This window comes from Triticum urartu, chromosome 2A, assembly GCF_056163025.1.
Source record: "Triticum urartu cultivar PI428250 chromosome 2A, HENAU_Tu73, whole genome shotgun sequence".
NCBI lineage: Eukaryota > Viridiplantae > Streptophyta > Magnoliopsida > Poales > Poaceae > Triticum > Triticum urartu.
Window position 1 is genome coordinate 179,174,734 of NC_141874.1, and position 20,603 is coordinate 179,195,336.

The 20,603-nt window shown below is 46.1% G+C and overlaps 1 protein-coding gene and 1 long non-coding RNA gene across 3 annotated transcripts; one reads left to right on the top strand and one right to left on the bottom strand.

Annotated features, from left to right (window-relative positions):
* The first annotated feature begins 1,508 nt into the window (after window positions 1–1,508).
* On the top strand, window positions 1,509–8,255 carry LOC125536575 (LOW protein: exocyst complex component-like protein). Of its 2 annotated transcripts, XM_048699813.2 has the most exons (8): window positions 1,511–1,836; window positions 2,391–2,485; window positions 3,094–3,495; window positions 3,988–4,132; window positions 6,470–6,988; window positions 7,370–7,558; window positions 7,682–7,818; window positions 7,914–8,255. In XM_048699813.2, the coding sequence occupies exons 1-8, from the start codon at window positions 1,717–1,719 to the stop codon at window positions 8,152–8,154; spliced, it is 1,848 nt and encodes a 615-aa protein (XP_048555770.2). In that variant the 5' UTR covers window positions 1,511–1,716; the 3' UTR covers window positions 8,155–8,255. The 2 variants fall into 2 exon arrangements, with proteins under 2 accessions (XP_048555769.2, XP_048555770.2); XM_048699812.2 differs by having other exon boundaries at window positions 1,509–1,836; window positions 3,094–4,132.
* A 125-nt stretch (window positions 8,256–8,380) lies between these two features.
* On the bottom strand, window positions 8,381–9,788 carry LOC147984447 (uncharacterized). Its single transcript, XR_015615389.1, has 3 exons — window positions 9,749–9,788; window positions 9,456–9,627; window positions 8,381–8,552 (listed from the first exon to the last, which is right to left on the bottom strand). It is a non-coding gene; the product is annotated as an uncharacterized LOC147984447 (long non-coding RNA).
* Between the last annotated feature and the right edge of the window lie 10,815 nt (window positions 9,789–20,603).

A 20,603-nucleotide genomic window follows, 5' to 3' on the forward strand; every position in this document is an offset into this window, starting at 1 on the left:
GAAGATTGGTATATTGGACGAAGGGTATTGGAGTCCGAAATTGTTCCAGAGGTACCGGGTGATGACCAGCATGCCCGAAAGGGGTTTCAGGGGGCCCCGACAAGTCATGGGGGGCCTCATGGGCCAAGGGGAGGGGGCAAACCAGCCCACTAAGGGGTTGTGCGCCCCCTCACCCATCTCATGTAACCAGGAGAGGTGCGGCGCCCCATCTAGGGTTCCCCCCACCTGGCTTGGGGGGCAAGACACCCTAGGGTTTCCTAGGGGGCGCCCCCATCTGCTTTGTGGCCGCCGCCCCCTTAGATGGGATATAGGAAGCCCCTCCTCCTCCCTTCACCCTATATATAGAGAGGTAGAGAGAGGGCAGCCGCACCCTTGAGCACATCTCTACGCCACGGTACTGCCTCTCCTCTCCCTCGCATCCCTCTTCCTCTCCGTAATGCTTAGCGAAGCTCTGCTGAGATTCTGCCACCGCCACCGTCACCACGCCGTCGTGCTACCGGAGGACTCGGGCTACTACTTCACCATCGCTCGCCGGATCGAGGAGGTGAAGGCGTCATCAAGCCGTATGTGTGTTGAACGCGGAGGTGCCGTCTGTTCGGTACTTGGATCGGGAGTTCGCGGGACAGATCGTGATTGGATCGCGAAGACGTTCGACTACATCAACCACATTTCTTAACGCTTCCGCTTAGCGATCTACAAGGGTATGTAGATGCAATATCATATCGTAGATGTTCATCTCCTAGATTGATCTTGATGGACGTAGGAATTTTTTTGTTTCCCATGTAACGTTTCCCAACACATGGATAACCCAATGGATACCCAAAAATTTAATAAATCAAAATTATTCCTATGACATGTGGGGTAAGCATCTAACTCCTATGGCCCGACCCTAAATCTTGTATTCCCTAAACCAGCCATAGGTCATAGGTCCGCAATCGCCTGCTCAACATTCCTCTGACATCCTATGTGACGTCTTGAAATGATGAAATCTCGATTCATCACTATCGGACTCTTCTGAACTATTTGATCCAACGACCCCCAATTCCAACTGCTCATTCCCACTACGCCGGGCTTCCACCAACCGTTACTCATACTCCCTTGATGCCTTTAAGAAGCCACCCATCGGAGGAGGCTATGTTCGTTGCTCATACTCCCTTGAATTTTAGACTCATTTCTATATTTTTTTTCAAAATTTAAATGCTATATATGGCACCCAACGGATAGGCATGGATATCAATTTATGCCCATGAATATTGAAGTGGATGGTATAGAAAATTTTATGGGTATGAGTTTGGGCAGAAAGAGTTTGTACCTGCACATGCCCTATCCATTGCCATCCCTAAAAAAGGTGAAGGCGAGAAATATTCACGCCCCTCGAGGTCTGCCTCCGGGTACTAGCAAAATTTCGGCCGAGGCCCAAAGCGTCTTTCAGCCGACCGCTCTGCTTTTCCCAGCTGCACCGCAAAACACCTCAAAGAAAAAAAAAAGCTGCACCGCAAAAATGGGCAGAAAAGAAAGGAGAAAGCCCCGAGACGCGCACGGTAGCCCTCCGGTCGCTGCCGGTGGGTGACTGACTGCCCCGCCCCCATAACGGCACTCCGCTCCACCCCTCTTGTCTCTTTCTCTCGTCTCCCCTGCCGCGCCGCCCAGTCGCTCGCTCAGCAAACTCCAAGAGGCCTTCGATTTCGAGCGAGCGCCCGAGGAGACTCGGCGGCCATGGGGAGGCCGGCGATGGAGAGCAGCAGCGAGGAGGAGCTGGAGGACGACTTCCCCGGCCACGAGTGGATCACCCCGCAGTCCTCCATCCGCGCCGCCTATCAGTCCCAGACCGAGAAGGTGGCCTCCCTCTCCTCCCCTCCTGAACCCCCCTTCCTAGATTTCTTCCCGTGTCGCCGCCCTCTTCCCCTAACACTTCTCCGTCCACGCATTGCCGGCATCTTTTCTTGGCTACCTCTTGCTTCTGCCGACGCCGCTACCTGGTCCTGCCTGCTCGCGCTTTTAAGCTAGGTTGCGATTTTGGATCTAGAGCGGGCATGCCCGTGGCGGCGCGTTGCAGGGGGGCAGTCGCTTACGGAAAATTACCTATGCAGCATTTAGTTACCGAGCCCTTTGGCTCTGGGGGATTGATAACTAAAAATCTGATCTTCGAATCTTGATTAGTCAATATGTGCTGTTCTGTGGCACAGTCTGTTCGACTGGGCCCCATTACAACACAATTACAAGTACAACGTAAGCTAGCTTGACCTTATCGCGATGGAATTGAATGAGACGGTTGATCTGCCTGCATCTGTCTGTTGAGGCCGGTGGGGACTCTGGTCTCTGGTGGTTGCCCGAACCATCTCATCAGTGTGCTGACTGTACTCAGTGAGTAACGCCGTTGTGTTCAACAGGGTATCAGGAAAACTTGCTCTGAGCTACTGGAGCTGAAGGATGCCATCGAAAACCTGTGCGGGAATATGCAGTCGAAGTACCATGCTTTCCTCAGGTAACACTGCGAGTTTCGTTCCGTTCTGGATTAGAAAAATGTCTCTGTGGCTGACTGATGCCCTCTATATTGTTGTTTATAGTTTCTTCTGTTCTGAGGCTTATCTTGTTGGCCATTGGCTCTACACGGGTTGATGGTCTAGTAGTTGTACCTGCCTAGATTAGGACTTGCAACTAAGCCTGTTTGGTCACCTCATTGACAAAAGGCCAAACTCTTGCAGCTGGTCCTCACACACTTGACACTTCCACTGAGGTCATGCATAGCTGTTAAGAAAATATGTATTCCTTAGAAACTAGAAAAGTATCTGGTTGTGTGTGCTGTTGCGGTGACTTTGATATTTATAAAAGAACGGCCACTGCGAGTACACAAGCACGATATATTCTTTCCAGTGCAGATTATGTTGAATGTTGGGTAACTTGAAACAACTTGACTGTGAATGGATGATAACCGAACTTTTGTCTAGGTGCATCAATACTCTAGCTGATACATCATTCAGCTTCATTCAGTCAGTAGAAATTTGACTATGAACCATCTACTGTCTCGTGTTTCTATTCTGCATGATTCCTTGCATTTATTGCCAACCATTATTTATTTATTTATTTATGCAGAATATCCGAGGAGGTTGTCGAGGCAGAGCAAGAGTTAATTGAGCTGCAGAAGCATGTGTCTGCCCAGGGGATGCTTGTGCAAGATCTGATGAGTGGTGTGTGCCGGGAACTTGACATGTGGCAAAAATATAGTAAGGAGGAACATGTGGTGGAGAAGGATTTTCAAAGTGAACTTAATGAAATTTTATCTGTTGATACTCAAGACCCCAAGGTTATTTTTCTGGACGAAATAGACATTTTGCTTGCAGAGCACAAACTAGAAAAGGCACTGCTTGCCCTGGATACTGAAGAGAAGAAATATATGACTACAGATGGTTCAGGCAAAGAATCAGATGCAGAGATTTCTGCCTATAAGACAGCACTGTTTAAAAGGAAATCAATTCTTGAGGATCAGCTTGTTAGGTATTCAGAACAGCCATCTTTATCTATTACTGAACTAAGAAAATCTCTGTCTGGTTTAATTAAGATTGGTAAAGGTTCTGTAGCCCATCAAGTACTTCTAAAAACCTACGGTTCACGTCTTCACAGAGATGTTGAGGCATTTCTTCCCACCTGTTCAGTCTACACAGAAACTTACTCTGCAACCTTGTCACAACTTGTTTTCTCAGCTATCTCAAAGGTGTTGAAAGAATCTAGTACGCTATTTGGAGATAGCCCCACGAATATGAACCGGATTATCCAATGGGCTGAATATGAAATAGAAGCTTTTGCACGTTTGGTTAAAGAAAATTCTCCTTTGCCTGAGAGTGTTTCTGCACTTCGTTCTGTTTGCATATGCATACAAACTACTCTCGCTCACTGCTCTTGTTTAGAAGCACATGGGTTGAAATTCTCAAAGTTACTTATGTTACTATTGCGACCTCATATTGAAGAAGTGCTTGAACTGAATTTTAGAAGGGTGAGAAGAAAGATTATTGATTCGGCAAGGAATGACGATATTCTGCGCCTTGGACCTCAAGAAGGATCACCGACATCTGATTCAGTTGCACCTAAGATGATGCTTACAAGCAGTGGAAAGAAGTTTATGTCAGTTATCAATGTGAGTTCTCGCTTTATTGATTATAGTTTGTTGATATTTTTATTCTGGATATACCATATTCTCATCGGGTGTTACTATATATATGGGTTCAGTTCCATGTAACGTTGGATTACACGATTTGGTTTTTAGTATTTGAGTAGCCCTGTCTGTAACTTTTACATCTATTACATCCAATCTATTCCATCTGTAGTGAACAACTTGCACCATACCTCCAGGTACTTCTATCAGTCATTAAGTTTCTAACATCCCATGAAATACTCGTTTAACCTTGCCTCATGCGGCTGATCTCACTGGTGGTCACACCTATTTCATGATGGTAGTCAGCACATTCTCAACAGATGCTAGTCAATTGACACGAGCAACCAAGCAACAACTGTAATAACTCCCTGAGTACACCTATGTAGAGTTGTTAAGCGCAATGTAATTGCATGACTTAGTGCAGAGGAATGAGGTTAGTTTAGACAGCAAACCTCTATTAGTGACAAGTCCTGCCCACGACCATTAACATGTCTCCCTATACAGCTACTCACGTAGGCCTAGTCATACAGATCTAGCAGGTTTTGTAGCTCAGGTTGTTTGCTCCGCACGCCTCTATACATGCCATATATATACCACCAATCAATGGGAATATTGTGTGGCAAAGTACTCTCTTGAGTCTTACATGGTACTATCAGTTACCGGCTTACCGCTTTCTAAAAATCCTCTGATCCTCGCTTCCGCAACCCCAGTACCATGGCTGACGACAACTCCTCCGTCTCCTCTGGCCACAACACCAATCCTTTCGCCGCCGCCTCTCCTACTGCTTCCTCCATCCATGCAGTGGCTGACCTAGAACCTCAACAGTCAAAACTAGGGATGCTACGGTTCAAAACTTGTGAAAAATTATACTAATATATAGTATAATTTAGTCGAAACATCATCATAATTTCAACAAATAGTCTTAAAATAGAATGATCTTATATTTCTTTACAGAGGGAGTACATAGTAAAATTTATTTTGCAATTTTGGAGGGGGTGCCATTGGCATCCCACTAGATCCGCCACTGCATGACTGCGTCCACGCCGTTCCTGTCCGGCAGCATGCCCCGTCTGTCCTTGACCTTCATGAGTCAAACTACACCATATGGTGTTACCTGTTCATGACCGTCTTCCGTGCGTACAACCTCATCGAGCACATCGACGGCTCCATTGACACCCGCCTCCACCTCGACGATGCGGATTGGACTGCCATCGACTCATGCATCGTGAAGTGGGTCTACACGACCATCTCGCCGGAGATACTCGCAATCGTCGTGAAGCCCGACAAGACAGCGCACTTGGTCTAGCTCGCCATACATAATCTCTCCACCGGCAATCGCGCGCACCGCACCTTCTATGCCCTCCACGAGTTCTACAACTTGTATCAAGGTGACCTCATCACTGTGTATTGCAGCCGCCTCAAGCAGCTTGCCGACATGCTTCACGATATCGGCTACCTGATCAGTGACGAGGGGCTTGTCTTCAACGTGTTTGCAGCCTCAAGTCTGACTACAGCCAGTTGGTGACCAGCATGTCGCCCCACGACCAATCCTCCTTCCTCAACCGCCCCTCCTTCCTCGAGCAGGAGGAGGGGCGCATCCAGCACACGCTGGCCCTGGAGTCTGGCATGATGCTCCTAGTGCGCTCTCAGAATGGCCAGTGCGCATCGGGCAACCAGGCAGTTTCCCAGGGCTCCTCCAACTCTGGGCAGGGCCGTAACAACAGCGGTGGCTCTCGGCGACATCATGGTACTGCATGTGCCCACTGATCAGCAGTTTGCAGATGTTATGACAAAAGGCCTACCCACTTCTTCTTTTCGACAGTTTCGGTCCAGCCTCTGCATCGTCTCCAGCAACGACGCTGAATCTGTGGCGGGGTGTTAGCGACTAAGTCCTGCCCACGACCGTTAGCACGTCTCCCTGCACATCTCCTCACGCCTAGTTATACGGATCTAGCCGGTTTTGTAGCTCAGGTTTATCTCTGCACGCCTCTGTACATGCCATATATGCACCACCAATCACTGGAAAATTGCGTGGCAAATTACTCTCTTGAGTCTTACAACCTCGATTTCCTTTTTTCTCCAACTGGCTCGGAGATTGCATTTGCCCTTAGCTGGTAAACTCCTTTGAATCCCTCATTTAGAATCTCTCTATTGGTATTGGCATTGGCTAAGCTCCTATTTTGAATATTGGATTGGATATTTTGCCGGAATAATCTAAAAGTGCAATATTTTGAAGTTAATTTCTTTCCTACTATATTCTGTGCTTGACTGGATATCTGATCATTTAAAGCAGCTGACATCTGCATGTGCTTCTTACAGGATCTTTTGGATCATGTTACCCCAATGACCACAGTTCACTTTGGTGGAACAATTTTGAGCAATTTTCTCCAGCTATTTGATAGATATGTCGAAACACTTATCAAAGTGTTGCCTGGACCTTCTGAAGATGATAATGTAGTGGAGTCACAAGAGCCTGTAGAATTAAAAGCTGAAAGTGATGCGCAGCAGCTTGCACTAATTGGAACTGCATATACCGTAGCAGATGAATTATTGCCAGCAGCTGTATCTAAGTTTTTTGATATGCAAACCAAGAAGAAAGAAACTAGTGGAACGAGTGAAGGCCTTGGTCCTGGGTCCGTATACTCCACAGAATACAAAGAGTGGAAACGTCATCTACAACATTCATTGGACAAACTGAGGGATCACTTCTGCCGACAATATGTCTTATCATTTATTTACTTGGAAGGGAAGTCACGATTGGATGCTAGAATGTACTTGGAGGGGAACAGGGATGATCTTTTTTGGGATTCTGATCCCTTACCTTCACTACCTTTCCAGGTGATTCTGTTTTAGTGATGTGATTCACATCTCGTCTTGAAATGTAAATTTTACCGTGTTGCTCACACTAGTGTCATATATCCATACTACAGAAATACACATAATATTACTTGGGGCCACCAATGAAATGTAGCTGCTTTAGAAAGTTCTATGTTTTGTGTTTATCACCTTTATTGATGGCCATATTATCAAGACTTTGTTTACTGGAGCTAGTTTGGGACAGTGATCTTTCTTTCCACAATCTTCTTTGTTTCAGTAAATTTTGTGTAGTCCAAGGGACATAGTTCTAGGTGGTAAAGGCAATGTGTAAATAAATATTGCGCTCATTCTAATCAGACCTTTCACAAAACATACCTGTCTCACCTGAGCATTTTCTTTCAGGCGTTGTTTGGAAGGTTGCAGCAGCTAGCTAGTGTTGCTGGTGATGTTCTACTAGGCAAAGAGAAGATACAGAAGGTTTTGCTTTCAAGGCTAACTGAAACGGTTGTCATGTGGCTCTCCAATGAACAAGAATTCTGGGATGTCTTTGAGAACGAGTCCATCCAGCTCCAGCCTTCTGGACTTCAGCAGGTACCCCATATCAAATTTCGTGCGTGTTTTTTGACGAATGGAGCATCCCGCTCCCATTTTCATACCAAATTTCCTGTTACTTTGATGCACATGTTAAAGGTGCCAATCTTTTGCTCCTTTCAGCTTATTCTTGATATGCACTTCCTCGTTGAGATTGCCGTATGCGGACGGTACCCGCACAGACCAGTTCAGCAGCTTGTGTCAGTAATTATTACTAGAGCAATTGCAGCTTTCTCTGCAAGGGAGGTTGACCCACAAAGGTCTGTAATCAAAATCTTTTCCATTGCTTCAGTCTATCCGTTGCGTGTTTGTCTACGGCTGAACATCATCATGTTCCCTCCTCTGAAATTTTCAGCGCTCTTCCGGAGGATGAATGGTTTCTTGACACTGCCAAGACTGCAATCAACAAGCTCATGCTAGGGACTTCTGGATCTGAGTCCGACCTCGAAGCGCCTATCGCTCCGCATGATGACGGGATATCAGAAGATTCAGATAGCATTTCATGTCTGTCGAGCATAGGGTCTGAAGATTCATTTGCTTCTGCAAACAATGATGACCTAGAAAACCCTGTTTACTTCACCGACCCTGACTCGTAGAGAGTTGGCCCCGTCTTGTAGATGCGAGTATAAATATTTCAAGCTCGGTTATCCTGTATACTTCTCGGAGATGTCATCAGTAATTATTAGTATTATTATTATGGTAGCTGTCAAGTTTATTTGTTTCTCCTGAAATTGTTGCTTTTCCTAAGCAGGGCATGATAATTCTTTATTAGGCGAATACAAGGTGCATAAGCAAGAATATAAGTTGTAGCTGGTATTGATCATCACACAGTTCTCTAGGCACAACCGGGCTCTCCCTTACAATTCCACACTAAAACACATGGATGTGTAAGCAAACACTACAATTAACTGCAGCAAACGATTTCATACACTTCTGCTCTCTGTGTCCTTAGAAGCACATGTCGAGGAGGCAACAGCAGCAGATGGCTGCACAGCTGAAAAACAACACAGAATCACAGATGATGGATATCTCAGTTCTAGTGTTTTTGCAGGTTTCAGAGATTACTATAATGCACATGAATAAATGGCTTGTAGAAAAAAAAACAGGCCACAGCTTGAGTAGTGAGTCGGATGCTATGTATAATTTTTTTTAGGGAATTCAGAGATCTTTATTCAACAAGGAAGGGGGGGGGGGGGGGGGGGGGGGGGGGTTCAACCAACTTCCGATTACCATGAAACGCGGAATGTGTGGACGTTTAAGGTTATTTTTAAGCATTGTGATCGTTCTTTGAACCAAGCAGCTCATGTGCTAACTAATCATAGTTATTGTAATAAGATTAGAATAAGTTGGGTTAACGAGCCTCCAGCTTGTATTATTCCTAAACTTTTGGATGATGTAGTTTAAGTTGCAATAAAGCTAGCCATGATGGCCTTTCTTAAAAAAAACTTCTAATTATCATCAGCGCACAAGCTTGTTTCGCGCAAAGATAGGCCGTTGATTGGTGACTGTAAACACGTCGAATTATGAAAGAGGAAAACGATGAGGCTATCTCTCCAACTTCTAAAAAGATCGGTGCCACAACTAACAGGGAGCTGCGGCGAGAATTCCATTGATTGATCAACTCCTGACAATCTGCTTCCACTAGACAGGGATTATACACTACTGCGAGAAACGCTCTTATATTATGGGACGGAGGGAGTACAACATAAAGTTAGCAAATTTGCTCCTTTTTTTTCAGGCACGTACACCGCTATTTTTGCACAAACATTTGCAGGTGTGCATGTCATATATAGCATATGAGCACCCGTGATTTATCTCAGAACTGCACAACTGCTTGGCATATATAATCAGGTGAGGTGAGGCGGGTGAAATGGTGAGTTGAGACGTGAAAGCTTACCATCCTTCCAAGAAGGCCTTGTCACCGCGGCTCCGTGTCTGCGCTGGCTGCGGGGCACCCATGCCCGCGTCGTAGTTGGTCGGGTAGCCCGGCGGCGGCGGTGGCGCAGTCGGCGCGTAGTACGCCGCCGGAGGCGCCGCCACCACGTAGTTGGCCTGCGGCGGTGGGTACGCTGCTCGCCGCCACGCCAGCAAGAAGAAGAAGAGAAAAGAAAGGCCGAACCATCAGTTCACGCAAAGGTACTAAGCAGCGAGCACACGCGCAGGAGCCATTTTGGAGTCCTGTGGAGTTACCGGTGACCGGAGCCTGCTGCTGCTGGTTGAAGTAGCTCATGCTCGGTCGGACGCAGCAAGGCTCGGCTCAGCCGCTCGAGTGTTGCTGGGAACTGGAGGGACCTGAAGAGTGGTCTGAGAGGCAAACGCAGGCTATATATGTAGAGGATACGTGCGGGTGAAGCACACCGGGACGTTCGACTCGAGGTTGCACGAGCCATTGAGCGTAGCTAGGAGGGCCGGCTGGTCGTTTGGGTTGCGAACAAAATCCGGCGGAGTGCCGCATGCAGCGTGGAGAAATAATCGGATTCAGACAGGATCTCGGCCGGCAGGGGCTCGACTGAATTTGTGCAAAGGTCTACCGAGAAAGGAATTGGGTCTGGGCCAGGGGTGGCAATACAACGAGACGGCCCAAATCCATGTGTTTGGAAAGGGCCGATGCAGTCATTTTCTGTGAGGCCTTCAGGGCCCATTTCAGTAGTACTACTAAGCGATAGTACCTCACCCCCCCCCCCCCCCCCCCCCCACACACACACACACACAAAAAAAAACCTAAGCGATAGTACCCCTAAAAAAACTACTAAGCGATAGTTAATTCTCAAAAAAAAAACTAAGTGATAGTTCATTTCTCAAAAGAAAAAGAACGAAAAAAACTAAGCGGTAGTTCTAAAACACAAACTGGCGGTAATTCTAAAAAGATAAAAGAGTAGTGGATTAACGATCTGTTCAGGTTGTTGGGACTCGGCTCACCAAGCTCGTACTCGCTAGGGTTCGGGTTATATACTCGTAAGCTTAACGAGCGAAAAGCACTACTCGACTCAGTTCGTTTAAAGCCGCACTCATGAACGCTTGTTTTAACACAAAGAAGGGTCTGCATCTATTATAGAAGTTTACTAGAAGTACAAAGCATTTCAATATAATAAAAAAATACATTGTAATTCATGGATCATTGAACGACCACTACCGTCACCAGAACGGACCGAAGATGTGTCGGATCCGGCCTAACCTTTAAGGACCAACGCCCCCCTGAAGCTGTATCATCGCCATTGAGCCCTTGAATCGATCTGAAGCGCCTAACACCAAATGTCATTGTTGCAGACGCAAGGCGAAAAACACTAACCTCACCGCCCCAAGAAGACAGTAGGAATCTATATACAAACTCTATTGAATCTATCCGAATGGACAAAATAAAGGAGGATCAGAGCCCAGAAGACCAACTCAAGGTGAGACGCCACCATCCGCGTGAAGGCCGCCCCTGCGAGGAAAAAACCCTGAACTACTAGCCCGAGCCAAGGTACTGATCTATCCCTTGCGGCCACTAGCCAACAAAGCGCCGGGTAGATAGGAGGCTGGGCGGCTGGTCCAAAAGGGATTAGATCGTCACCTTGTTGTTAGCGCTAGAGCAGAGGTAAAGATGATTTGACTGATGAAGCTAGAACCTGACGAAGACTTGTTGACATGCATTACTCTCTTTTGCTTCAACTATGAAGTGTTGCGGCCTACGGGCACAAAGTGTGGTTGTGATTTTTATAAAGCAAGACAATGACCATGGGAGGAGGTGTTGAAAATATGCCCTAGAGGCAATAATAAATTGGTTATTATTATATTTCCTTGTTCATGATAATCGTTTATTATCCATGCTAGAATTGTATTGATAGTAAACTCAGATACATGTGTGGATACATAGACAACACCATGTCCCTAGTAAGCCTCTAGTTGACTAGCTCGTTAATCAATAGATGGTTACGGTTTCCTGACCATGGACATTGGATGTCGTTGATAACGGGATCACATCATTAGGAGAATGATGTGATGGAAAAGACCCAATCCTAAGCCTAGCACAAGATCATGTAGTTCGTATGCTAAAGCTTTTCTAATGTCAAGTATCATTTCCTTAGACCATGAGATTGCGCAACTCCCGGATACCGTAGGAGTGCTTTGGGTGTGCCAAACGTCACAACGTAACTGGGTGGCTATAAAGGTACATTACAGGTATCTCCGAAAGTGTCTGTTGGGTTGGCACGAATCGAGACTGGGATTTGTCACTCCGTGTAAACGGAGAGGTATCTCTGGGCCCACTCGGTAGGACATCATCATAATGTGCACAATGTGATCAAGGAGTTGATCACGGGGTGATGTGTTACAGAACGAGTAAAGAGACTTGCCGGTAACGAGATTGAACAAGGTATCGGGATACTGACGATTGAATCTCGGGCAAGTATCGTACCGATGGACAAAGGGAATTGCATACGGGATTGATTAAGTCCTTGACATCGTGGTTCATCCGATGAGATCATCGTGGAGCATGTGGGAGCCAACATGGGTATCCAGATCCCGCTGTTGGTTATTGACCGGAGAGGTGTCTCGGTCATGTCTGCATGTTTCCCGAACCCGTAGGGTCTACACACTTAAGGTTCGGTGACGCTAGGGTTATAGAGATATTAGTATGCGGTAACCCGAAAGTTGTTCGGAGTCCCGGATGAGATCCCGGACGTCACGAGGAGTTCTGGAATGGTCCGGAGGTAAAGATTTATATATGGGAAGTCTTGTTTTGGTCGCCGGAAAAGTTTCGCGCATTATCGGTATTGTACCGGGAGTGCCGAAAGGGGTCCGGGGGTCCACGAAGGGGGTCCACCTGCCCCGGGGGGCCACATGGGTTGTAGGGGTGTGCGCCTTGGCCTATATGGGCCAAGGGCACCAGCCCCAAGAGGCCCATGCGCCAAGAGATAAGGGAAAGGAAGAGTCCTAAAGGGGGAAGGCACCTCCTAGGTGCCTTGGGGAGGATGGACTCCTCCCTGCCCGCACCCTTCCTTGGAGGAAGGGCCAAGGCTGCGCCCCCCCTCTCCCTTGGCCCTATATATAGTGGGGGGAAGGGAGGGTAGCCGCACCTAAGCCCTGGCGCCTCCCTTTCCCTCCCGTGACACATCTCCCTCCTCCCGCAGCGCTTGGCGAAGCCCTGTTGGAATCCCGCTACTTCCATCACCACGCCGTCGTGCTGCTGGATCTCCATCAACCTCTCCTCCCCCCTTGCTGGATCAAGAAGGAGGAGACGTCGCTGCTCCGTACATGTGTTGAACGCGGAGGTGCCGTCCATTCGGCGCTAGGATCATCGGTGATTTGGATCATGACGAGTACGACTCCATCAACCCCGTTCTCTTGAATGCTTCCGTGCGCGATCTACAAGGGTATGTAGATCCACTCCTCCCTCGTTGCTAGATGACTCCATAGATTGATCTTGGTGACACGTAGGAAAATTTTGAATTATTGCTACGTTCCCCAACAGTGGTATCAGAGCCAGGTTTATTGCGTAGATTCTATGCACGAGTAGAACACAAAGTAGTTGTGGGCGTTGATTTTGTTCAATATGCTTACCGTTACTAGTCCAATCTTGTTTCGACGGCATCGTGGGATGAAGCGGCCCGGACCAACCTTACACGTACGCTTACGTGAGACCGGTTCCACCGACTGACATGCACTAGTTGCATAAGGTGGCTGGCAGGTGTCTGTCTCTCCCACTTTAGTCGGAACGGATTCGATGAAAAGGGTCCTTATGAAGGGTAAATAGCAATTGGCATATCACGTTGTGGTTTTGCGTAGGTAAGAAACGTTCTTGCTAGAAACCCATAGCAGCCACGTAAAACAAGCAAACAACAATTAGAGGACGTCTAACTTGTTTTTGCAGGGTATGCTATGTGATGTGATATGGCCAAGAAGAATGTGATGAATGATATGTGATGTATGAGATTGATCATGTTCTTGTAATAGGAATCACGACTTGCATGTCGATGAGTATGACAACCGGCAGGAGCGATAGGAGTTGTCTTAATTTATTTATGACCTGCGTGTCAACATAAAACGTCATGTAATTACTTTACTTTATTGCTAACCGTTAGCTGCAGAAGTAGAAGTAATAGTTGGCGAGACAACTTCATGAAGACACGATGATGGAGATCATGATGATGGAGATCATGGTGTCATGCCGGTGACGATGATGATCATGGAGCCCCGATGATGGAGATCAAAAGGAGCAATATGATATTGGCCATATCATGTCACTATTTGATTGCATGTGATGTTTATCATGTTTATACATCTTATTTGCTTAGAACGACGGTAGTAAATAAGATGATCCCTCATTAAAATTTCAAGAAAGTGTTCCCCCTAACTGTGCACCGTTGTGAAAGTTCGTCGTTTCGAAGCACCACGTGATGATCGGGTGTATAGATTCTTACGTTCGAATACAACGGGTGTTGACGAGCCTGGCATGTACAGACATGGCCTCGGAACACATGCAAACACTTAGGTTGACTTGACGAGCCTAGCATGTACAGACATGGCCTCGGAACACAGAAGACCGAAAGGTCGAGCATGAGTCGTATGGTAGATACGATCAACATGAAGATGTTCACCGATGTTGACTAGTCCGTCTCACGTGATGATCGGACACGGCCTAGTTGACTCGGATCATGTAATCACTTACATGACTAGAGGGATGTCTATCTGAGTGGGAGTTCATAAGATGAACTTAATTATCCTGAACATAGTCAAAAGGTCTTCGCAAATTATGTCGTAGCTCGCGCTTCAGTTCTACTGTTTAGATATGTTCCTAGAGAAAATTTAGTTGAAAGTTGATAGTAGAAATTATGCGGACTAGGTCCGTAAACTGAGGATTGTCCTCATTGCTTCATAGAAGGCTTATGTCCTTAATGCACCGCTCAGTGTGCTGAACCTCGAACGTCGTCTGTGGATGTTGCAAATATCTGACATACATGTTTTGATAACTATGTGATAGTTCAGTTAAACGGTTTAGAGTTGAGGCACCGAAGACGTTTTGAAACGTCGCGAAACATATGAGATGTTTTGAGGGCTGAAATTAGGATTTCAGGCTCGTGCCCACGTCAAGAGGTATAAGACCTCCGATGATTTTCTTAGCCTGCAAACTAAGGGAGAAAAGCTTAATTGTTAAGCTTGTGCTCAGATTGTCTGAGTACAACAATCGCTTGAATCAAGTGGGAGTTGATCTTCCAGATGAAATAGTGATAGTTCTCCGAAGTCATTACCACCAAGCTGCTAGAGCTTCGTGATGAACTATAACATATCGAGGACATATATGATGATCTTTGAGATATTCGTGATGTTTGACACCACAAAAGTACAAATCAAGAAGGAGAATCAATTGTTGATGGTTGGTGAAACCACTAGTTTCAAGATGGGCAAGGGCAAGAAGGGATACTTCATGAAACGGCAATTCAGCTGCTGCTCTAGTGAAGAAACCCAAGGTTGAACCCAAACCCGAGACTAAGTGCTTCTGTAATAAGGGGAACAGCCACTAGAGCAGAATTACCCTAGATACTTGGTAGATTAGAAGGCTGGCAAGGTCGATAGAAGTATATTGGATATACATTGTGTTGATGTGTACTTTACTAGTACTCCTAGTAGCACCAGGGTATTAGATACCAGTTCGGTTGCTAAGTGTTAGTAACTCGAAATAAAAGCTACGGAATAAACGGAGACTAGCTAAAGGTGAGCTGACGATATGTGTTGGAAGTGTTTCCAATGTTGATATGATCAAGCATCGCACGCTCCCTCTACCATCGAGATTGGTGTTAAACCTAAATAATTGTTATTTGGTGTTTGCGTTGAGTGTAGACATGATTGGATTATGACTATCGCAATACGGTTATTCATTTAAAGAGAATAATAGTTACTCTGTTTATTTGAATAATACCTTCAATGATCTTGCACCTAAAATGAATGGTTTATTGAATCTCGATCGTAGTGATACACATGTTCATGCCAAAAGATATAAGATAGTAATGATAGTACCACCTACTTGTGGCACTGCCACGTAAGTCATATCGGTATAAAACGCATGAAGAAGCTCCATGTTGATGGATCTTTGGGCTCACTCGTTTTGAAAAGTTTGAGACATGCGAACCATGTCTATTGGTGTATATGCATGAAGAAACTCCATGCAAATGGACCGTTTGGACTCACTTGATTTTGAATCACTTGAGACATGCAAATCATACCACATGGGCAAGATGACTGAAAGCCTCGTTTTCAGTAAAATGGAACTAGAAAGCAACTTGTTGGAAGTAATACATTTTGATGTGTGCAGTCCAATGAGTGCTGAGGCGTGTAGTGGATATCGTTATGTTCTTACTTCACAGATGATTTGAGTAGATGTTGAGTATATTTACTTGATGAATCACGAGTCTGAATTATTGAAAGGTTCAAGTAATTTCAGGGTGAAGTTGAAAGATCGTCGTGACAAGAGGATAAAAGATCTATGATATGATCATAGAGATGAATATCTGAATTACGAGTTTGGCACAGAATTAAGACATTGTGGAAATTGTTTCACAACTAATACAGCCTGGAACACCATAGTGTGATGGTGTGTCCGAACATCATAACTGCACCCTATTGGATATGATGCATACCATGATGTCTCTTATCGAATTACCACAATAGTTTATGGGTTAGGCATTAGAGACAACCACATTCACTTTAAAAGGGCACCACGTAGTTCCGATGAGATGACACCGTATGAACTATGGTTTAGAGAAACCTAAGCTGTCATTTCTTAAAAGTTTGGGGCTGCGACGCTTATGTGAAAAAGTTTCAGGCTGATAAGCTCGAACCCAAAGCGGATAAATGCATCTTCATAGGACACCCAAAACAGTTGGGTATACCTCCTGTCTCAGATTCGAAAGAAATAAGGGATTGTTTCTAGAATCGGGTCCTTTCTCGAGGAAAAGTTTCTCTCGAAGGAATTGAGTGGGAGGATGGTGGAGACTTGATGAGGTTATTGAATCGTCACTTCAACTAGTGTATAGCAGGGCACAAAGAGTTGTTCCTGTGGCACCTACACCAATTGAAGTGGAAGCTTATGATATTGATCATGAGACTTCGGATCAAGTCACTCCCAAACCTCGTAGGATGACAAGGATGCGTACTACTTCAGAGTGGTACGTAATCCTGTCTTGGAAGTCATGTTGCTAGACAACAATGAACCTACGAGCCATGGAGAAGCGATGGTGGGCCCGGATTCCGATAAATGGCTCGAGGCCATAAAATCCGAGAGAGGATCCATGTATGAAAACAAAGTGTAGACTTTGGCAGAACGGCTCGATGGTCGTAAGGCTATTGAGTATAGATGGATTTTAAAAGGAAGACGGACAATGATGGTAAGTATCACCATTAAGAAAGCTCGACTTGTCGTTAAGTTCTTTCCGACAAGTTTAAGGAGTTGACTATGATGAGACTTTTCTCACTCGTAGCGATGCTAAGAGTCTGTTGGAATTATATTAGCGATTACTGCATTATTTATGAAATCTTGCAGATAGGATGTCAAAAACATTGTTTCCTCGACGATTTTCTTGAGGAAAGGTTGTATGTGATACAACCATAAGGTTTTGTCAATACTGAAAGATGCTAATAAGTATGCAAAGCTCTAGCAATCCTTCTAAGGACTGGAGTAAGCATCTCGGAGTTGGAATGTATGCTTTGATGAGATGATCAAAGATTTTGGGTGTATACAAAGTTTATGAGAAACTTGTATTTCCAAAGAAGTGAGTGGGAGCACTATAGAATTTCCGATGAGTATGTGTTGTTAACATGTTGTTGATCGGAAATGATGTAGAATTTCTAGAAAGCATGCAGAGTTATTTGAAAAGTGTTTTTCAATGGAAAGCCTGGATTAAGCTACTTGAACGTTGAGCATCAAGATCTATAAGGATAGGTCAAAACGCTTAATGGTACTTTCAAATGAGCACATACCTTGACATGATCTGAAGGTGTTCAAGAAGGATCAGTCAAAGAAGGAGTTCTTGCCTGAGTTGTAAGGTATGAAGTTAAGACTTAAAGCTCGACCACGGCAGAATAAAGAGGAAGGACGAATGTCGTCCCCTATGCTTTTGTCATAGGCTCTATACGGTATGCCATGCTGAGTACCGCACCTGATGTGTGCCTTGCCACATGTCTGGCAAGAGGGTACAAAGGTGATCCAGGAGTGGATCATTAGATAGCGGTCAAAATTGTCCTTGGAGTAATAAGGACATGTTTCTCGATTATGGAGGTGATAAAGAGTTCGGCGTAAAGGGTTACATCGATGCAAGCTTTAACACCTATCCGAATGACTCTGAGTAGCAAACCGGATACGTATAGTGGAGCAGCCATTTGGAATAGCTCCAAGTGGAGCGTGGAAGCAGCATTTATAATATGACCTAGAGATTTGCGAAGTACATACGGATCTGAATGTTGCAGACCCGTTGACTAAAACCTCTCTCACAAGCAAAACATGATCAAACCCCAGAACTCATTGAGTCTTAATCACATGATGATGTGAACTAGTTTAGTGACACCAGTGAACTCTTTGGATGTTGGTCACATGGCGATGTGACCTGTGAGTGTTAATCACATGACGATGTGAACTAGATTATTGACTCTAGTGCAAGTGGGAGACTGTTGGAAATATGCCCTAGAGGCAATAATAAATTAGTTATTATTATATTTCCTTGTTCATGATAATCGTTTATTATCCATGCTAGAATTGTATTGATAGTAAACTCAGATACATGTGTGGATACATAGGCAACACCATGTCCCTAGTAAGCCTCTAGTTGACTAGCTCGTTAATCAATAGATGGTTATGGTTTCCTGACCATGGACATTGGATGTCGTTGATAACGGGATCACATCATTAGGAGAATGATGTGATGGACAAGACCCAATCCTAAGCCTAGCACAAGATCATGTAGTTCGTATGCTAAAGCTTTTCTAATGTCAAGTATAATTTCCTTAGACCATGAGATTGTGCAACTCCCGGATACCGTAGGAGTGCTTTGGGTGTGCCAAACGTCACAACGTAACTGGGTGGCTATAAAGGTACATTACAGGTATCTCCGAAAGTGTCTGTTGGGTTGGCACGAATCGAGACTGGGATTTGTCACTCCGTGTAAACGGAGAGGTATCTCTGGGCCCACTCGGTAGGACATCATCATAATGTGCACAATGTGATCAAGGAGTTGATCACGGGATGATGTGTTACAGAACGAGTAAAGAGACTTGCCGGTAACGAGATTGAACAAGGTATCGGGATACCGACGATCGAATCTCGGGCAAGTATCGTACCGATGGACAAAGGGAATTGCATACGGGATTGATTAAGTCCTTGACATCGTGGTTCATCCGATGAGATCATCGTGGAGCATGTGGGAGCCAACATGGGTATCCAGATCCCGCTGTTGGTTATTGACCGGAGAGGTGTCTCGGTCATGTCTGCATGTTTCCCGAACCCGTAGGGTCTACACACTTAAGGTTCGGTGACGCTAGGGTTATAGAGATATTAGTATGCGGTAACCCAAAAGTTGTTCGGAGTCCCGGATGAGATCCCGGACGTCACGAGGAGTTCTGGAATGGTCCGGAGGTAAAGATTTATATATGGGAAGTCTTGTTTTGGTCGCCGGAAAAGTTTCGCGCATTATCGGTATTGTACCGGGAGTGCCGAAAGGGGTCCGGGGGTCCACGAAGGGGGTCCACCTGCCCCGGGGGGCCACATGGGCTGTAGGGGTGTGCGCCTTGGCCTATATGGGCCAAGGGCACCAGCCCCAAGAGGTCCATGCGCCAAGAGATAAGGGAAAGGAAGAGTCCTAAAGGGGGAAGGCACCTCCTAGGTGCCTTGGGGAGGATGGACTCCTCCCTGGCCGCACCCTTCCTTGGAGGAAGGGCCAAGGCTGCGCCCCCCCTCTCCCTTGGCCCTATATATAGTGGGGGGAAGGGAGGGCAGCCGCACCTAAGCCCTGGCGCCTCCCTCTCCCTTCCGTGACACATCTCCCTCCTCCCGCGGCGCTTGGCGAAGCCCTGTTGGAATCCCGCTACTTCCACCACCACGCCGTCGTGCTGCTGGATCTCCATCAACCTCTCCTCCCCCCTTGCTGGATCAAAAAGGAGGAGACGTCGCTGCTCCGTACGTGTGTTGAACGCGGAGGTGCCGTCCGTTCGGCGGTAGGATCATCGGTGATTTGGATCATGACGAGTACGACTCCATCAATCCCGTTCTCTTGAACGCTTCCGCGTGTGATCTACAAGGGTATGTAGATCCACTCCTCCCTCGTTGCTAGATGACTCCATAGATTGATCTTGGTGACACGTAGGAAAATTTTGAATTATTGCTACTTCCCCAACAGGAGGTGCCCTAGTTTCTACCTTCTATGCCTTCTATGGGCTAGGTTGGATTGATTCGCTACTGCAGATATGGTTACCAATGGTTGGCATAAAGTGTCTACCAACGGATTAGTAGGCAGGGTGCCCGTCACTGGTAATTTGTTACCAGTGGCGTGCATGTAATTGAGCCCATCACTGATAAGGTCTTAGCAATGACATGCACGTGTGCAAACCCACCACTAGTAAAAAATAATAATAGCGACAAGCTTTTTCTCTGCTTGCTATTAATAACATTTTCATTACTATTTAAGAAAGAAAATATGAGCGGTGGTCTAGGTCATGTGTGTTAGATCGGTGCATATCCATGTCGTGTCACCACGATTGTGGCGAGCAGAGGAGGCGCCAAAGCGGGCGGCCACACGCACACACCCGTCGGTGGCAAGCAGAGGACGCACCAGTTGAGCACCCAACCGATGGTGTCGGACAAGCACCTCACTGTCCGATCCCCGCTCGATGAGCTCCGAGGCACTCGAGAAGTGGCTACACGAACATGACCGATGCTGGCGAGCAGACGAGGCTCGAAACGGCCACCACACGTGCACGTCAGTCGAAGGCCTAGACAAGGCACGGATGTCACCTCTTGGTCGCGCTACACGCTAGGGATGAAAATGCAAACAAAAGAGGAAATACGAAAGCAAGAAAAAAT